The sequence below is a fragment of the Orbicella franksi genome, chromosome 10, assembly GCF_964199315.1.
Source record: "Orbicella franksi chromosome 10, jaOrbFran1.1, whole genome shotgun sequence".
Lineage (NCBI taxonomy): Eukaryota > Metazoa > Cnidaria > Anthozoa > Scleractinia > Merulinidae > Orbicella > Orbicella franksi.
In genome coordinates this window covers 7,978,815-7,999,280 of record NC_138154.1, presented here as the reverse complement: position 1 = coordinate 7,999,280, position 20,466 = coordinate 7,978,815, and the positions used below count along the sequence as shown (strand labels likewise).

Here is a 20,466-nt window from a genome sequence, read left to right as displayed (position 1 = left end):
CGCAAAGTTCAGGTAGCTCTTGCGGATAGCTGCTTGGATAATACGGGCAAGAGGGTTAATGCTGTGCAGTACTTGGAGCGACCAGTACAGAAGCTAGTGCTTTTGATGTCAGCACAAACTGATTGAGATCCAGGGTAATTCCCAACCGAGGAGCCTTACAAGTACTGAACTGAACTGTTAAAGATAATTTGATTCATTGAACACTGATTTTTAGTTAATAGTTTAATTTGTGAAATATGATTATTTCAGGGGAGCCATGTTAAGGACACTAGACAAAGGTCAATTTTGATTAGTTAATAATTGTCTCTTTATCTTAGTTACGAACGTAGTTACAATGTTTACTTCTTTTTTATTGGTTTTGTAATCGGACCTTTAAGCGTCACCATGCGCATTTAAAAGCTGAGTTAGTGTCCCTTTGAAGTAGTTTTTCTTTCCATCTCGCGTGGTCTTGTCAACCTTGAACTCTTGATGTTTTTGATTTCCTAACCCTTGGCTCAAGCGGGACCAATATGTGAGTACCTTTGTCATTTTGATTAGGTTACGTTTTTTATAGCTATGGGCGAAGGAATACAAAGAAAGATTTGTGTAATTTTAATTGATTTATAATCGTCTAAATTAGAAAGTGTTCTGAACGTTACTAGAGTGAACGCCCACCTTTTAGGCTTGAAAGCATTGAGCTGTTAATTAGTTCCTTTTGTTGTTTACTTCTGTGATCGAATCTTATTTAGTATCTTAGCTTAGTATTTACGCTGGCTATTTTTGATGTATTGTTATTCAATTTCGTTATGTTATTGATTCCAAATCATTAGTTTGTCTCGTGTAAGTTTTGACTATTTGTTAGGCAACTTTTCCAGTAAATTGATAGAAATTCGTTACATATTGTTATTTCAGTTTACGATCGTTTATGTTGATGCAATAAATCGCCGATAACCGTCAACTTTGGTTTTCCGTGGTTTACTTGTCTACCCTTGAAGACGACCTGTAAAGTAGTCCCACCCACTAGTTTGTCGCAACACGCCTAGAGCTCGTTTTGTTTCGTCTCGTTTTGGAATTTGCCAGTCGCTGCAGACGTTCCACTCAATCTCCTTTCATTTTTGTGGGTGTTGGAAGCAAGGAGAATGGCAAGAAACAAGCGGAAGAAACTTGTAGACAGAGAGGAAATGAGAGGCATTTGAATTGAAGCAAAGAAACGTTGGAGGAATAACAAGGCGAAAGCCAAATGTCTAAAGAATGCTGTTGAGCTTGCTTGCAGTTGTTGCCGAAGCAGTGTGGCCGTCCATGAGCTGTCAGTTTCCCGAGCAAGAGCAAGGTTTTGCTGAGCCAAAACTGGCCAAGCATTGTAAGGGAAAGAAAAGCCCAGTTGTGGTAGATGCTCTTGGATCAACCTCCAAAACCAAGTAATCGGAGGAGGCTTGAACCCGGATATCTGAACCATTGAAAGAGATAAATCCTTCGGAGGTAGTGAGACCATAAATTTTTTTGGGCTGTGAATCTTTTCGCACATGTTACCTGGACTACTACAGAGGGATTTCAGTAGCAGTAAAAGAATTTAAGCCTTGGCAGCCAAGGTCACGGGATGAGACAAAGCAAGAAGTTCTCAGAGAGGCTCAAATGATTGGCCAGCTCGGTGACCACTGTGGACTGTCTTTACTGTTTGGAGTTATCACTAAATCATGGCCGCTGTGACTAACAACTCAGTTCCATGGCCAGAACAACTCTTGTTCTACATTGCACAAGGTTATCAAAAAGGGGACACTTGACAAGCGTTCTTGGTTAGGAATTCTGAAAAAAATAATGGAAGCTCTCAATCTTATGCGCAAAGCCGTTGTTCATAATGATGTCAAATCAAACAATGTTGTGCTGAAAAAACCGGGAAAACAATGGAATCCCATAATTATTGATTTTGGGAAAGCACGATGCATTGCCGACCCAAAACCATTGATGGATTTGTCACCTACCGCACAAGAAGAATACTGGCGGTCTTACCCACATATCACGCCAGAAATTGTTAGTGAAAAAGGACAGCAAAGTGTGGCGTCTGATGTCTTTTCTTTCGGAAAGATTGCGCTGAAAATTGTAAATTTATTGCCTAATGCAACAGCGCTTTCTCTGAAAGTGGCAAGGAAATTAACCTCTGATGATCCAGCAGAGCACCCATCATTAAATGAATTTGCTGCTGTTCTTTAGACACAGGACTTTCAATCAATCGTTACACATTATTATACTGCGAACAATTCCAGCCGATTAGCATGAATTGACAAATTTTCATTTTTTCCATAACTTGCTTTCAGTATTATTAGTCTATTAGAACTGTCAAGACTGATGAACGATGGTATATTTCAATATGAGGACATGAATTGTTTCCAAGTGGTGTTTTACAATACAATAAATACCCTCAGCACACAAACAAATTTATGCTGTCTTTGATGATGTGTATTTGCTTAAATTTATCGTGATTTGTTTAATGTTAAGTTAGTCTTTGAAACAGTGGAAGGTGCTCAATTGCAAGAAAAGTGTGAATGGCCGGCTATTGCCAAAAAACTTTTCACACGAACTAGACGAGAATCCTCACGCTGTGGTTTGATCACTTACACTGCGTGTGCTTGTGGGAATTTATCAATGCAAAAGGTGTTACAGAAAATCCCATTAACTAATTATATCAATGATATTCTTGGTCAGGAGAATGTGAGAACTGCATTCTTATGTTACAGGTCTTAATTGGTTGACGGTAGATTCAATGTACCATCAGACTAATTTGCATTTTTTTTTTCATGCCTTAAAGCTCATTATGTTTTATTAAATAAGGTCTCCATAATTTGACTCTCCTGTATGTATTTTTTCTAATTTCTTAATCCTGTCACATGTAAAAAATGTAATCAAGTGGTGGCCTTATCTATTACATGTGCAAATATGCTCATTTTAAAATAAACATATACATGAAAGAACAACATTGGTTGCTTTCAAATTTAAACTTTCAGGAACCTATTGGTGGGTTAGGCAAAATATGGTTGCTGTGACTTTTAATTGAGGTTTGAAATGGCCAGAAGAGATTTTCTTTCTCCTTTTAAATAAAGTACCAATAATTTGGCCTGATCTTTACTTTAGTTTCATCTGTTTGATAAAGACACAGAAGAGCCAATTTCCATTAGTTCTGAAGAATCTCAGGAGGATTCACTGCCAAGTGCATCCACTTTACCAGACAAATTGAAGAAGAAACAACTTACCGTATTTACCCATGTATTAGTCGATCCCGTGTATAAGTCGACCCCCAATTTTTGAGGCCAAAAACTAGATTTTTTTAATTTCCAGGTAAGAATTTCTTGGAAAACTTATCTTGTATTTCTTATCTTGTATTATCTTTCAGCTACCACAGATATGTAAACAAATCACAGCATGTTTCAACGCGCAGTTTTAAAGCTTATTATGGCACGTATACGAGCGTTTTACCCAGTTTAGCAACACATGTGCATGCAGACTTTTCAATGATAATTTTTGTAAAATGCTCACAAAAATCAAACGTAAGGATTTCAAACAAGCCTTTTTAAGTGCGAAGAGATTAAAAGTGGCTTTATAAGACAGGCAAAACACCAAAGAAGCTCACGACTTTCAGAACGACGTCATAAACAAAGTGCAAAGCGTGTGTTGGGAACTTGGCAGTCAAGCCTTGAAATCGGTCAAGTACTGGTACAGAAGTCCTCGCACTCGTATCCTGCCAGGTTACCAAGCAGAGAAGTATATTTTCTCCGAGCGGCTTTACTACAGCTTTATTTAAAGGAAAAATATTGGTTCTTTATGACAAAATTGAGCCAGTGAGTGTCTACAAGATTCAGGTTAAAATTTAACGGATAAATGTTGATGCATTTTAACTTGAAGCTCTGATATGGAGAGACAGATCGCTAAGGGAACGTACGTTGTAAACTGTGCTGCCGTTTATCACATGTTTGTTAACATCGAAAGACAATTATTATGCTAATTATTTGACTGGCGCTTGGATCTCAAGTTCTGACCCATGTATAAGTCGAGGGCGAATTTTTGGACTGATTTTTAGGTCTTGAAAGGTCGACTTATACACGGGAAAATACGGTAGTTCCTCAGGAACACCTGAGAAGGACAGAAAGAGCTAGCGATACACATAAACTTGAATGACCCCAGGAAAGGGGCTTGAGGGCCATTTACAAGGACAAGCATGCTAGCTATATTCAGCTACTGGAGAGAGCCAAGTTGCCAACTCTAGCGAACAGGCGTTTACAAGAGATCTGTATTCTCATGTATAAAGTTAAACATAGACTATGTCCTAATAACATCTGTAACATTTTTAACGAGCATATTTCTGCATACAACCTGAGACAATCAGATTTTTCTACTCCTAGATACAACACTGTTACTTATGGGAAGCACTCTTTGCATTATATAGGACCCAAATTATGGGGCAAACTGTCTATGGCTGACAGATCAGCCAAGACACAGCAGGCTTTTACAACTATATTCGCAAAAGGGATATAACTCGCTTAATGGACACCGGCTGTAAGGGCTGCATCCTATGTTGCACATAATGCCCTTCAGGTAATTAATTTTTTTATTGTATTAATATTAGTATTAGTATAGTTTTTTAGCAGTGTCCCCTAATTAGTATGGTGTTTTTATTCCCAGGCTATAAGGCTTTTTTTTTGACACTTTAATAAAGTTCTCACTCACTCACTCACTCACTCACGCATTTCATCTGAATCATCAGGAAAGGCAGGCTGAAAAAGCATCCGGTGAGTTTCTAATCATACCATTTCAGTGAACCAGTTTAAACAAACCCCAGGACTTGCTATAATCACACATTTCACACTGGTCCAAATACACAGCCACTGCACACCCACAACATATTTTTGATCCTTGCACATAAACTTCTCAATTACTAAAGTAAGTTTAAGTTATTTGAAAGTCCTATGTACAAGATTTCAAAGTTACAGTGCATTTAAACCAAATCAATTTTCATTGGTGAACTTTTTATCAGACTTACTTTCTAGAAAGAGCAGCAATATTTTACTTGTTCTGCAAGTAATCTTTTTTTAAAAAAATAATCTCCTTTTAGGTCTTTCCTTTATTAATTTATGGTAAACGAAATATTGTTTGTACTTGCGTTAAGGATTGACGAGGATTTCATGTGTCACATGCATGCCAATTTAAAAACTAAATAAATAAATAAAAATAATGCTACTATAATATGTCTTAATCATTTTTTTTTTGTATTGCAGGAAGAAAAAAGGAGGAAAGATGCAGATTTTGATGTAATAGATCTGACTGTTTCATTTGGGGAGCTTGGCTCTTTGGAGAACACTCCCACGAAGATAGAGCAGTATCATCAGTGCTCTCAGGATGAGGATGGTGCAAGGTAACATAATATTACCAAGTACTGTCGGTTATAGTTGTCTAATAAACAATAAATTTACATACAGTACATTAGAAGGCATAGCAATCAAATGAATCTTCTGTGATTACTTCATTCAAATTAAGCTTACCTGGCAAATTGCTGTTACACAAACAACCATTCAGTACTGTGCTCGGTACTTTTTATTTTTGAACCATGATGCATCCATGATTTGATTGATTGCTAACTATTTCAAACAAGTGATGTAACTTTCTATGGAGTGAACATATGGCCCGGCATAGTAGATGGTGAACTCATAAATGTAGCAACCTGTTATGTAATTACAACTGCCCACAATATTATTGTTCTTCTCGTCCAGAGCTCAACTTGTCTTTGGCAACAAAGGGTCTGGGTCAAGTGAGACAAATTCAGAGCAAGATGATATGAAGGAGGATACAGATAAGAAGAAAACAAAAAGGAGAAAACAAAAGAAAATAGGAGAAGACTTGTGGAGTTATGCAGAGGGAGAAGAGGTGGAAAGCTTGCCAGTGGGGATTGATGGACTTAATGTTTATATAGTGAGTCAGAAGGATGAGAAAGATCTTAAAGAATGCTTGAGGGATGGAAGGAAGTGGAAGAAAGACTGCCCGATGAACTGGAGAGGACGCGAGAGGTTGCATTATGCAGACTGTCGTGAATCCTACAAATGCAATACATGTCCGTTTTTGACAGAGTATGGTGTTAAAAACATAAAACAGTGGCATAGGTGGGTAGTAAATGTTTTGTGCCAAGGCTGTGGTGACCCAGGTACTTATGTTCCATGCAATGCTTGACGATACTTGTGCCACGAGAAAAGAAGTGTTTTAGTATTTCACTATGATTTCGTACTTTTTCTGTATCAAGTTATGTCACAAAAAGCAAGGAAGAGATAGAGAAAATTATCAAAGAAAACCCAAATATAAAGCCATCAGAGCTCAGGTTAGCCTTTTAACATGTTAACATCAAGTTTCTTAAGGTTTCTACACTACAACTCGTGAAATTCCTCAAGCGAACACATCTTGCATCCTTTGTATTTTTATAGTTCAGTCTACTCTTGGAAGAATTGTTTCTAAGTTTCATAATTCTTTCTAGTTAGTCTAATTATATTTTTCTTTTTATTTACTTCTTAGTTTTTCAAAACTGATTTGGTTATTGCTTTGCTACACCACTTGGTTTACCACATTGTTATATCACTTCACTACACATCGCTTCATGTGCAAGTACTGTTCTTTTACAGGGTTTTAAAGTGTCTATGTAACGTCTCAACTTGTCGCTTCAATAAATTTTGTCTTAACCTGCTGAAGTCACGAGCCTTGTTGTAGCAATCATTTCTAAAGCACATTAAGAATTATTTAGCACGTCTGAACGACACTTGGAATTCACATGGTTGACATTCTGTGAGAAAGGTAACGTCTTTCCTCTCACATAGACAAATAAGTTCTTCAAAGTTTTCAAACCATTTAAATTGAACTTTTGTATCCAGATAGCTGAGTTTACTGACAAGAACCGCAAAATTGCTGCTTGATGTAGAAAGTCTCTCATATTGTTGATATGAATATGCTACAGCATTCGGAGCAACTTCATGCATGACTGCCATTGTGACTGGTGAAAACTTTAGCTGTGATAAGCTGAGTTGAAGTTCCTGCTTCTCACTTGATCTTTTCCACATCACTGAATTCAGACATTTTGTGAGACAAGGTAATTTAACCTTTTGATCAAAGGTCTTATGTTCATTGTAAAGCCAATTCCTTTCTCAAGCACCAGTGATATTGTTTTTGAGATTATGGGTTGGTTTTGTAGAGGCCAGTACCTCAGAGTCTCTTCCACTGGCCAACACTCCCGTGCGACCCAGCCAGCCAGCAGTCCCTGTTACAAGACGTAATCCTGGTAGACTCTACTGCAATTAGTCCATCAATATTAGAGGAACATAGTAGTGTTCCACAACACAAAGGGGAAGACAAGGGCAACTGGAAAAGGAAAAGCGCCAATTAAAAAAATTCAGGTGGCTCCTTATAGTATACTGTGGCGCATGCACTGATGTGTGCCTAGTAATAGTTGTGCGCTCATGACTAATACATGGTGTATTGGTTTGTTTGAAAGTGGGTGAGATGTCTGAAAAAAGCAACTGTCCAGACCCCTTGGAGCAAGAGAATTTCCTAGAAGAACTGCCAAGGGATGCATCTAATTGTTTACCAGGTGTCTTGTCTACTCAGACAGGAACCGCAACCAACAGTTGCCAACAATCCCATACCAGTTCACTGCTGACAGCACTGAACATGTCTGGTTCAGATCCCTGCACACCAAATGTCCCACCATCCACTTCACATCCATCACCTATTGGAATACCACGAGCAGGATTAATTAAGGGTAATCGTAATCCCTCTTCATACATAGCGGGTGTTGTGGACTGGACTTTTACAGAATCCCAGTCAAACATCCAGGGAAGGACAGGCAGCAATGCTTGTGCCTTTATTGCCCTAATCATGGGGAAGATATGGATCAGAGGAAGCTTGCTTTGGCTGAGAGGTGACTGTCTTCCTAAGTCATGGAGTAAATCCTTAGTTGAAGCAACGATCAAAGGCAACAAAATCCATGATGACCAGTTTGATCATCAAGCTGTTGGTTTAGAAGTGGAGGGTGCAGTTTCATTGGCAGATAATGCATGCAGGGTACAGAGAGTTGGGCAGCAGATTGACATTTTTGACATCAACCCAGTTCATCAGTTGGCCAATGTGTTAATCCAAGAGGCCCAGAATAACATGTCAAAGTCATGCTGTGTTATAATGACAGGACACCGTGCCATGCTTTTAGCAGTGAACTCTGATAGCTCTGCCATGATTATTGACTCCCATAGTCATTGAAATGATGGAGCCATCATAGCATGCAGTTAACCAGGCTGTATACATCTCCTCGCTTAATGGTAAGATGCCATGATGAATGACAACTGGCAGCATCCTCTCACTATTGCATCAGTTAAAAAGGTTTTTTTTTTTTAAGGTGAAAAAAAAATAGTTTAAACCAATATCGACAAGCATATTCTTCTAACTTTTCTCTCCATGTTGTTTATGAAAGTAATATCGTTTACGACTTTTTTCTGTTACGATCAAGATATTTTCCTATGGTGATTTACTCTTAAATTCTCATAGTATGTATGTTTGTAATTATACTGTGAGGAGTAGATTTTGGGTACTGTTGGGGATTCAAGGATCCACCTGCTATGAGATTTAGTCCATGAGCCAAGTGGCTAAAAATGGCAGATCGGTACCACCTGAGGTGGCAAAGGCTATCATATCAAATTAAAGCTTATCATGAGTACAATCCAAAAATATATGATAGCAAGTCTGTACTGGCAGCTTAAGGCTGTCAAGTGACCTTAAATGTAACGCATGTAGCATAATGAGAATCAAGGGCCCATTTGCTCACTGAGAAATCTCATTTTTTACCACCGTAGACTTGTTTGTTCTTAATGAAAGTCAAATAAAATTAAAAATTAAGATATACAGCAAGTTTATTTTCCGTTAGTTTTACATTTGCGAGAACAATGTGGGGTTTTTGCATGTACGAAACATGACATGTCATGCTACTAAGGTAAAACTCTTCCATTCCATATAACTAAAAGATCTATTTTATGTAGAGGGATAAAAATTATAAAAAAGTTCCTGACAATATGTACTAAGTAGCTTTTTACTTTCATTAACTGAATTTTAAGTGTGGAATAATTTCTGGATGAGACTGGTTCAAGTTGAGTATCCTGTGGGAAATTGCTCTGTAGCGTTTTCACTGTTTATCTCTACACTATTTTTTTGGTTAAAAAGGAAAGGTAGGTAAGTTGGTGTCTTGAAAAAAATGATAAAAATAAAGCATATTTTCACACCAAAAGTGTTGGCACTTTTGTTTTAGTTATAGCTCCCGTAGTGGTATGGCTGGGAAGACTGGTAATAGGGTATGCCCAAAAAGACTGGTACTAGGGTAGCCGCCATCTTGTTTCACATAAGCAGTGTTTACAGCTTGACTAGAAGTGGATTCTATTACATGGCATTCTCAGGACTCAGAAATTCCAAAGCGTGCAAGAAGGGAAATGTATTGCATGATTCATTGTAGTGACGATGACAGAGCGCTCATAAGCCCGAATTCTGTGGAATCATGGAGAACACTGAGATGGGCTGCAGAATTGAGACATCACAAGGATATTCTTGGAATACAGGTAAATTCACCAGATGAAATTCCTGAAGTCTATTATCATAGAAAGTGTAGAAGCATTTTCATTATGAAAAAAGATCTCAAAAAAATCATTTCTCATGAAAAAAAGGAGAGTAAGAAAGATATAGAGCTGACTACTGATGGCAATGGCCAGCAAAGGGCATCCACAAGAGGTCAGCCAAGTATGTCAAGAGTTTATGAAAAGATCTGCATGTTTTGTGAAAAGAAAGACAAATACAAGAAGGGTTCAAAGACCAGAGAGAGCTTAACACAAGCTAGACAGCTTAGACAGATATATCGGTGAGATATATTGCCTCCAAGGAAAGTGATTGAGATAGATAGAAAATTGTCATGAAGGAGGCAAGGAAGAAGAATCTGATCTTTTTGCCGGCATGGCTGCATTGTGCTCAACTCAAGCAAAAGGTCAGTAGCTGGACCAGTTTTAATATACAAGTTCATGATCGCGAATGTATCGTCAAGAGCAATGTAGGCTATTTACCTACGATAACCGCTCCAGCAACAAGCATGGTGACAATCAATGAGGTCCTCAACCAGTCTCTTCGCATAATCCACAGCCTCAAACTCACTAGTATAAGGTGTGTTTTTGACCAGGCTACTTATTGCAAGGCACTTGAAATCAAATCAAAGAACTCTGACCTGTACAAACCAATTGTCCTTTGCCTTGGCACGTTCCACACATTATGTACCCTCATCTCAATCATTGGAAAGGGGTTTCAAGATGCTGGACTCAGAGATCTGTGTATTGAGTCAGGAGTCCTGGCTGAGGGGTCGGTATCTGCATTAATGGAGGGTCGCAGCTACAACAGGGCTGTACGCTTTCAAAAACTTTCTTGAGGCATTTAGGCACGTAGCACGGGAAGGATTTCTGCTGTGGGTTGAGTCATCATCCTCAAGATGCCGCGCAGATCAACAAGGCACTAGAAGACATAGGAGGTCTTGCTGACGACTTGCAGAAATCAACTCATGATCACATCTTTAACAGCCAGCCATTCCAAGTTCTGTTTGAGCAATCAGAAGAATGCATGGAACACCTACGTAACACAAACGGACTGTTATCAGCCTTTTGGTTGTTGTATATCGACTTGGTAGAGCTAATGCTGCACATGATTCATATATCCAGAAGGCAACTGGATGTTGCACCTTGCTTGCATGTGTCAAATGCTGCCATGGTGTTTTCCATATGACAACACCAACTACGCTAGGTATATGTCTATCTACTAGTGACATGACCAGTCTACCGAAGGAGCACCCACAAGTTAATGCATTTATGGAAGCAGGCAGGTTTTCTGTTCAGATGAGTCCTGACAATGCCTTTGGCCGAATCCCGGTCTATCACACTATAGAACAAACTGTTAATAAAGACACTCCGACAGTGGGAGGGACAAGAAGTTTCAGTCTGAACCCTGGTACACCAGGGATACTACATGACTGCTGAGTTCAGTGCGATGTTTCTGTGGAAGATGTGTGAAATGGTAGGCTACCTCAAGGCAACAATAGTCATGCCGATCTACAGAAATCTAGAATAAAGAAAGACGAGAAAGATGTACAAGAGATGACAGACCTTTTATTAAACAGCTGGCTCTATCCGCTTTCTGATGAATCCCAGCCGCTGGCAAGCATTTCAACAAGTGCCATTCCCTCACCTGATATTGCACTAGACTTGGCCAAAGCATATCTTTCTGGTGAAGCAGCATATCAAGATTTCAAGAATAATCGCCTTGACCCTGACACCCTGTTGGTGAAGTTCCATGACACCCTCAAGAAGCAGAAATTGAAGACATTCATCAGTATGTCGAAAGCAAAGACAATAACAAAGAACAAGGGAGAAGAAACGGTCATTCGTGCAGACCGCAATCTATTTGCGGGGATGATAATAATAGCCGAAAGTCATCAAATGCACATGCAAGAGGTATTACAGCATCCCCTTGGCCCAGTACCATCTTCCTTAGCAACGAGCAATGGCTTGCCACGCAAAACTAACAAGGCACAGCTTGGCAGGGAGCTGGAGAAGCTAGTTCAACCAACGTCAGAAATACCAAGCCCTTCTGTATACGTGATTGATGGCATGGCCCTCGTTCAGAAGTTAAAGGTCAGTGACCAGATGACCTTCAGTCAAATCGCAGACACCGCACTGTCATGTGTTTTACAAGAAAGAGGAAACAGCAGACACAGACGTAGTTTTTGATGTATACAATGAGATAAGTATAAAGTCTGCACAGCGAGAACAGAGAGAATAAGGACAATTGGTGACATACGAGAATCTCACAGCTGGGCAAAAAATAAAACAGTTCAGGAACTTTCTGCAAAATGGCCAAAACACGATCAGCTTAATTAAGTTTTTTAATGACTACTGGGGAAAGCCTCCAAGTCGAGAGAAGCTTGCCAACAAGGAGCTCTACACAACATGTGGCACCAAGTGCTACAAACTAACGGTGGATACTTTGCAGGAAGTAATCGAACTCTCATCTCAGCAAGAAGAAGCCGACACTCATCTCCTGCTACATGTGAAACATGCTGCAACACCGCATGTGAAGGCAGTTATTATTTCATCTGAGGATACAGATGTGCACATACTATGCATTTCGTTTGCGCATGCAATCCCAGTTCCTATTTATCAGAGATACGTTTCGCAACACCAAGCCAGGTATGTTGATATCAGTAAGATAGCTGGTGTACTTGTACAGGAAGTTTCCAAGGCACTTCTCAGACTTCATGCCTTCACAGGCTGTGATAGTGTGAGTGCTTTCATGGGCATTGGAAATGCTAGGCCACCCAAATTGCTCCACAGCAAGAACGAGTTCAAAGTCATGTTTCAAAACCTGGGGGAACAGTGATCTATTACAGAGGAACTGTGCATCCAGCTCGAGTTGTTTGTGTGTCCTATGTACGGGATGAAGAAAGAAAATCGGCGTGAATTGAAAAAACTTGCATTTTCCCCTAATTTGATATGTTGTTGGCCCTGCTCTCAACGTTTGACTTCACTTTATACAGGCTTTGCGGGCTATTTCTTATTTGATATGTTATTTACTCTGCTTTTAACATTTGCGTTTGTTTTACTGGGCTTTGGGAGCCATCATTCATTTGATTTGTTATTCGCCCTGCTTTTAATCTTTTGCCCTTGTTTTACTGCGCTTTGTGGGCTACATGTATTTTTGATTTTATTTGTTACTAGCACTGTTTTTGACGTTTGCCCTTGATTTATTGGGTTTTCAGGGTTATTTCTAATTTGATGTTATTTGCCCTGCTCTCAACATTTGCCCTCGTTTAACATGGGCTTTGCAGGCTGTTTCTAATTTGATATGTCCTGGATATGTTGTTTGCCTTGCTATTAACATCTGCCCTCATTTTATATGGGCTTTGAGGACTATTTCATATTTGATTTGTTGTTTGCCCTGCTTTTAACATTTGCCCTTGTTTTATTGGGCTTTACGGGCTATTTCTACTTTGAGTTGTTATTCGCCTACCCTAGGTACCAGAGGTCATGAAAATGTCCAAAGAGATCAGCAGCGTTTGCCAACTTTTCTGCAAACAAAGTGCTTGATTTGTTATACACCGGGGCCAATCCCTTCTCGGAGGCTCCCTTGTTGCAAGATTTTTCTGCATGAGAGCTGTTTGCTAAAATGTTTTCAGTGTGCAAACACTAGAAAAAGAAAGTGCCCCCCATTGTACACAGGAACTTTATCCCCTAAATAAGGGCAAACACGAACCTTTGTGCATTCCGCAGGGAGTTTTCTTGTTTCAGTTCGAATTTGAAACGTTCAGTGTTAAGTCTCTTGCTCAAAAATAGCAGATGAACGGTGGGATTACATGCCTAACCAAATACCTCCACCTAGCTGATCAGAGTGTATAAAAATGTGGTTGACATAACAAGCTCATTATGAAGAGCTTTAAATTGTCAACTCCTCTTTACAATTTTTAAAATACTTTCCAATATATTATTGGCCCAGTACCATCTTCCTTAGCAATGAGCAATGGCTTGCCACGCAAAACTAACAAGGCACAGCTTGGCAGGGAGCTGGAGAAGCTAGTTCAACCAACGTCAGAAATACCAAGCCCTTCTGTATACGTGATTGATGGCATGGCCCTCGTTCAGAAGTTAAAGGTCAGTGACCAGATGACCTTCAGTCAAATCGCAGACGCCGCACTGTCATGTGTTTTACAAGAAAGAGGAAACAGCAGACACAGACGTAGTTTTTGATGTATACAATGAGATAAGTATAAAGTCTGCACAGCGAGAACAGAGAGAATAAGGACAATTGGTGACATACGAGAATCTCACAGCTGGGCAAAAAATAAAACAGTTCAGGAACTTTCTGCAAAATGGCCAAAACACGATCAGCTTAATTAAGTTTTTTAATGACTACTGGGGAAAGCCTCCAAGTCGAGAGAAGCTTGCCAACAAGGAGCTCTACACAACATGTGGCACCAAGTGCTACAAACTAACGGTGGATACTTTGCAGGAAGTAATCGAACTCTCATCTCAGCAAGAAGCCGACACTCATCTCCTGCTACATGCGAAACATGCTGCAACACCGCATGTGAAGGCAGTTATCATTTCATCTGAGGATACAGATGTGCACATACTATGCATTTTGTTTGCGCATGCAATCCCAGTTCCTATTTATCGGAGATACGTTTCGCAACACCAAGCCAGGTATGTTGATATCAGTAAGATAGCTGGTGTACTTGTACAGGAAGTTTCCAAGGCACTTCTCGGACTTCATGCCTTCACAGGCTGTGATAGTGTGAGTGCTTTCATGGGCATTGGAAATGCTAGGCCACCCAAATTGGTCCACAGCAAGAACGAGTTCAAAGTCATGTTTCAAAACCTGGGGGAACAGTGATCTATTACAGAAGAACTGTGCGTCCAGCTCGAGTCGTTTGTGTGTGCTATGTACGGGATGAAGAAAGAAAATCGGCGTGAATTGAGAAACTTGCATTTTCCCCTAATTTGATATGTTGTTGGCCCTCCTCTCAACGTTTGACTTCACTTTATACGGGCTTTGTGGGCTATTTATTTGATATGTTATTTACTCTGCTTTTAACGTTTGCGTTTGTTTTACTGGGCTTTGGGAGCCATCACTCATTTGATTTGTTATTTGCCCTGCTTTTAATCTTTTGCCCTTGTTTTACTGGGCTTTGTGGGCTACATGTATTTTTGATTTTATTTGTTACTAGCCCTGCTTTTGACATTTGCCCTTGATTTATTGGGTTTTCAGGGCTATTTCTAATTTGATGTTATTTGCCCTGCTCTCAACATTTGCCCTCATTTAACATGGGCTCCGCAGCCTGTTTCTAATTTCATATGTCCTGGATATGTTGCTTGCCTTGCTTTTAACATCTGCCCTCATTTTATATGGGCTTTGAGGCCTATTTCGTATTTGATTTCTTGTTTGCCCTGCTTTTAACATTTGCCCTTGTTTTATTGGGCTTTACGGGCTATTTCTACTTTGAGTTGTTATTCGCCTACCCTAGGTACCAGAGGTCATGAAAATGTCCAAAGAGATCAGCAGCGTTTGCCAACTTTTCTGCAAACAAAGTGCTTGATTTGTTATACACCGGGGCCAATCCCTTCTCGGAGGCTCCCTTGTTGCAAGATTTTTCTGCATGAGAGCTGTTTGCTAAAATGTTTTCAGTGTGCAAACACTAGAAAAAGAAAGTGCCCCCATTGTAGACAGGAACTTTATCCCCTAAATAAGGGCAAACATGAACCTTTGTGCATTCCAGAGGGAGTTTTCTTGTTTCAGTTCGAATTTGAAACGTTCAGTGTTAAGTCTCTTGCTCAAAAATAGCAGATGAACGGTGGGATTACATGCCTAACCAAATACCTCCACCTAGCTGATCAAAGTGTATAAAAATGTGGTTGACATAACAAGCTCATTATGAAGAGCTTTAAATTGTCAACTCCTTTTTACAATTTTTAGAATATTTTTCAATATATTATAAAGCAACTTAGCATCTCTATATAACTTTACATCTTTTAGTACTGATTCCTTTTAAATGTTTCATAGTTTTTTCTATTAATAGATTTTCTGGTATATATAACCGTTATATAGCTATTATAATCAAGCATGTTGAGAGTTTGATATGTGCCAATGACTGATAATGGAGATACTGAAATGATTTCTGTATGATCTAGATGGGCTAAAACGAAGCAATTTGATTTGTTTTGTGAACAGAGTTAACGGCACAAAGTCTTTCTTACTGGTTAATCGAATATAGTTCTCTCCATTTATTATGAAACAGATTCCAAAAACTTGCAAAAACCGCCAGTGTTTACCAAGGTCATACGGAAATTCTTCTATAATGGCTTGATATGTTGTTGGCCCTGCTCTCAACGTTTGACTTCATTTTTTATGGGCTTTGCGGGCTAATTCTTATTTGTTATATTATTTACCCTGCTTTTAACGTTTGCATTTGTTTTACTGGGCTTTGTGAGCCATCATTCATTTGATTTGTTATTCGCCGTGCTTTCAATCTTTTGCCCTTCTTTTACTGGGCTTGGTGGGCTACATGTATTTTTGATTTTATTTGTTACTAGCCTTGCTTTTGACGTTTGCCCTTGATTTATTGGGTTTTCAGGGCTATTTCTAATTTGATGTTATTTGCCCTGCTCTCAACATTTGCCCTCGTTTAACATGGGCTTTGCAGGCTGTTTCTAATTTGATATGTCCTGGATATGTTGTTTGCCTTGCTATTAACATCTGCCCTCATTTTATATGGGCTTTGAGGACTATTTCATATTTGATTTGTTGTTTGCCCTGCTTTTAACATTTGCCCTTGTTTTATTGGGCTTTACGGGCTATTTCTACTTTGAGTTGTTATTCGCCTACCCTAGGTACCAGAGGTCATGAAAATGTCCAAAGAGATCAGTAGCGTTTGCCAACTTTTCTGCAAACAAAGTGCTTGATTTGTTATACACCGGGGCCAATCCCTTCTCGGAGGCTCCCTTGTTGCAAGATTTTTCTGCATGAGAGCTGTTTGCTAAAATGTTTTCAGTGTGCAAACACTAGAAAAAGAAAGTGCCCCCATTGTACACAGGAACTTTATCCCCTAAATAAGGGCAAACACGAACCTTTGTGCATTCCGCAGGGAGTTTTCTTGTTTCAGTTCGAATTTGAAACGTTCAGTGTTAAGTCTCTTGCTCAAAAATAGCAGATGAACGGCGGGATTACATGCCTAACCAAATACCTCCACCTAGCTGATCAAAGTGTATAAAAATGTGGTTGACATAACAAGCTCATTATGAAGAGCTTTAAATTGTCAACTCCTTTTTATAATTTTTAAAATATCTTCCAATATATTATAAAGCAACTTAGCATCTCTATATAACTTTACATCTTTTAGTACTGATTCCTTTTAAATCTTTCGTAGTTTTTTCTATTAATAGATTTTCTGGTATATATAACTGTTATATAGCTATTATAATCAAGCATGTTGAGAGTTTGATATGTGCCAATGACTGATAATGGAGATACTGAAATGATTTCTGTATGATCTAGATGGGCTAAAACGAAGCAATTTGATTTGTTTTGTGAACAGAGTTAATGGCACAAAGTCTTTCTTATTGGTTAATCGAATATAGTTCTCTCCATTTATTATGAAACAGATTCCAAAAACTTGCGAAAACTGCCAGTGTTTACCAAGGTCATACGGAAATTGCTCTATAATGGCTTGATATGTTGTTGGCCCTGCTCTCAACATTTGACTTCATTTTATATGGGCTTTGCGGGCTAATTCTTATTTGTTATATTATTTACCCTGCTTTTAACGTTTGCGTTTGTTTTACTGGGCTTTGTGAGCCATCATTCATTTGATTTGTTATTCGCCCTGCTTTTAATCTTTTGCCCTTGTTTTACTGGGCTTTGTGGGCTACATGTATTTTTGATTTGATTTGTTACTAGCCCTGCTTTTGACGTTTGCCCTTGATTTATTGGGTTTTGTGGGCTATTTCTGATTTGATGATATTCGCCCTGCTCTCAACATTTGCCCTCGTTTAACATGGGCTTTGCAGGCTGTTTCTAATTTGATATGTCCTGGATATGTTGTTTGCCCTGCTTTTAACATCTGCCCTCGTTTTATATGGGCTTTGAGGCCTATTTCGTATTTGATTTGTTGTTTTCCCTGCTTTTAACATCTGCCCTTGTTTTATTGGGCTTTACAGGCTATTTCTACTTTGAGTTGTTATTCGCCTACCCTAGGTGCCAGAGGTCATGAAAATGTCCAAAGAGATCAGCAGCGTTTGCCAACTTTTCTGCAAACAAAGTGCTTGATTTGTTATACACCGGGGCCAATCCCTTCTCGGAGGCTCCCTTGTTGCAAGATTTTTCTGCATGAGAGCTGTTTGCTAAAATGTTTTCAGTGTGCAAGCACTAGAAAAAGAAAGTGCCCCCATTGTAGACAGGAACTTTATCCCCTAAATAAGGGCAAACACGAACCTTTGTGCATTCCGGAGGGAGTTTTCTTGTTTCAGTTCGAATTTGAAACGTTCAGTGTTAAGTCTCTTGCTCAAAAATAGCAGATGAACGGTGGGATTACATGCCTTACCAAATACCTCCACCTAGCTGATCAGAGTGTATAAAAATGTGGTTGACATAACAAGCTCATTATGAAGAGCTTTAAATTGTCAACTCCTTTTTACAATTTTTAAAATATTTTCCAGTATATTATTGGCCCAGTACCATCTTCCTTAGCAACGAGCAATGGCTTGCCACGCAAAACTAACAAGGCACAGCTTGGCAGGGAGCTGGAGAAGCTAGTTCAACCAACGTCAGAAATACCAAGCCCTTCTGTATACGTGATTGATGGCATGGCCCTCGTTCAGAAGTTAAAGGTCAGTGACCAGATGACCTTCAGTCAAATCGCAGACGCCGCACTGTCATGTGTTTTACAAGAAAGAGGAAACAGCAGACACATAGACGTAGTTTTTGATGTATACAATGAGATAAGTATAAAGTCTGCACAGCGAGAACAGAGAGAATAAGGACAATTGGTGACATACGAGAATCTCACAGCTGGGCAAAAAATAAAACAGTTCAGGAACTTTCTGCAAAATGGCCAAAACACGATCAGCTTAATTAAGTTTTTTAATGACTACTGGGGAAAGCCTCCAAGTCGAGAGAAGCTTGCCAACAAGGAGCTCTACACAACATGTGGCACCAAGTGCTACAAACTAACGGTGGATACTTTGCAGGAAGTAATTGAACTCTCATCTCAGCAAGAAGCCGACACTCATCTCCTGCTACATGCGAAACATGCTGCAACACCGCATGTGAAGGCAGTTATCATTTCATCTGAGGATACAGATGTGCACATACTATGCATTTTGTTTGCGCATGCAATCCCAGTTCCTATTTATCGGAGATACGTTTCGCAACACCAAGCCAGGTATGTTGATATCAGTAAGATAGCTGGTGTACTTGTACAGGAAGTTTCCAAGGCACTTCTCGGACTTCATGCCTTCACAGGCTGTGATAGTGTGAGTGCTTTCATGGGCATTGGAAATGCTAGGCCACCCAAATTGGTCCACAGCAAGAACGAGTTCAAAGTCATGTTTCAAAACCTGGGGGAACAGTGATCTATTACAGAAGAACTGTGCGTCCAGCTCGAGTCATTTGTGTGTGCTATATGTACGGGATGAAGAAAGAAAATCGGCGTGAATTGAGAAACTTGCATTTTCCCCTAATTTGATATGTTGTTGGCCCTCCTCTCAACGTTTGACTTCACTTTATACGGGCTTTGTGGGCTATTTATTTGATATGTTATTTACTCTGCTTTTAATGTTTGCGTTTGTTTTACTGGGCTTTGGGAGCCATCACTCATTTGATTTGTTATTTGCCCTGCTTTTAATCTTTTGCCCTTGTTTTACTGGGCTTTGTGGGCTACATGTATTTTTGATTTTATTTGTTACTAGCCCTGCTTTTGACATTTGCCCTTGATTTATTGGGTTTTCAGGGCTATTTCTAATTTGATGTTATTTGCCCTGCTCTCAACATTTGCCCTCGTTTAACATGGGCTCCGCAGCCTGTTTCTAATTTGATATGTCCTGGATATGTTGCTTGCCTTGCTTTTAACATCTGCCCTCGTTTTATATGGGCTTTGAGGACTATTTCATATTTGATTTGTTGTTTGCCCTGCTTTTAACATTTGCCCTTGTTTTATTGGGCTTTACGGGCTATTTCTACTTTGAGTTGTTATTCGCCTACCCTAGGTACCAGAGGTCATGAAAATGTCTAAAGAGATCAGCAGCGTTTGCCAACTTTTCTGCAAACAAAGTGCTTGATTTGTTATACACCGGGGCCAATCCCTTCACGGAGGCTCCCTTGTTGCAAGATTTTTCTGCATGAGAGCTGTTTGCTAAAATGTTTTCAGTGTGCAAACACTAGAAAAAGAAAGTGCCCCCATTGTAGACAGGAACTTTATCCCCTAAATAAGGGCAAACACGAACCTTTGTGCATTCCGGAGGGAGTTTTCTTGTTTCAGTTCGAATTTGAAACGTTCAGTGTTAAGTCTCTTGCTCAAAAATAGCAGATGAACGGTGGGATTACATGCCTAACCAAATACCTCCACCTAGCTGATCAAAGTGTATAAAAATGTGGTTGACATAACAAGCTCATTATGAAGAGCTTTAAATTGTCAACTCCTTTTTACAATTTTTAAAATATTTTTCAATATATTATAAAGCAACTTAGCATCTCTATATAACTTTACATCTTTTAGTACTGATTCCTTTTAAATGTTTCGTAGTTTTTTCTATTAATAGATTTTCTGGTATATATAACCGTTATATAGCTATTATAATCAAGCATGTTGAGAGTTTGATATGTGCCAATGACTGATAATGGAGATAC

At 39.3% G+C, this 20,466-nt stretch overlaps 2 protein-coding genes across 2 annotated transcripts; both read left to right on the top strand.

Annotated features, from left to right (window-relative positions):
• Positions 1–7,493: 7,493 nt before the first annotated feature.
• LOC145501093 (uncharacterized) lies at positions 7,494–8,375 on the top strand. The gene has a single exon (XM_081480651.1). It carries the CDS (start codon positions 7,504–7,506, stop codon positions 8,254–8,256), a length of 753 nt encoding a protein of 250 aa, XP_081336777.1. The 5' UTR covers positions 7,494–7,503; the 3' UTR covers positions 8,257–8,375.
• Positions 8,376–8,461: 86 nt separating this feature from the next.
• On the top strand, positions 8,462–18,803 carry LOC145501179 (uncharacterized). Its single transcript, XM_081480712.1, has 2 exons — positions 8,462–11,705; positions 18,450–18,803. Exons 1-2 carry the CDS (start codon positions 11,169–11,171, stop codon positions 18,597–18,599), a joined length of 687 nt encoding a protein of 228 aa, XP_081336838.1. The 5' UTR covers positions 8,462–11,168; the 3' UTR covers positions 18,600–18,803.
• The last annotated feature ends 1,663 nt before the right edge of the window (positions 18,804–20,466 follow it).

Coding starts and splice junctions, on each gene's coding strand:
- LOC145501093 (XM_081480651.1), top strand. CDS start 7,504: ATGTCTGAAAAAAGCAACTGTCCAGACCCCTTGGAGCAAGAGAATTTC.
- LOC145501179 (XM_081480712.1), top strand. CDS start 11,169: ATGACAGACCTTTTATTAAACAGCTGGCTCTATCCGCTTTCTGATGAA. Junction 11,706..18,449: donor CCCTCGTTCAGAAGTTAAAG/GTCAGTGACCAG, acceptor CAGAAGTTAAAG/GTCAGTGACCAGATGACCTT.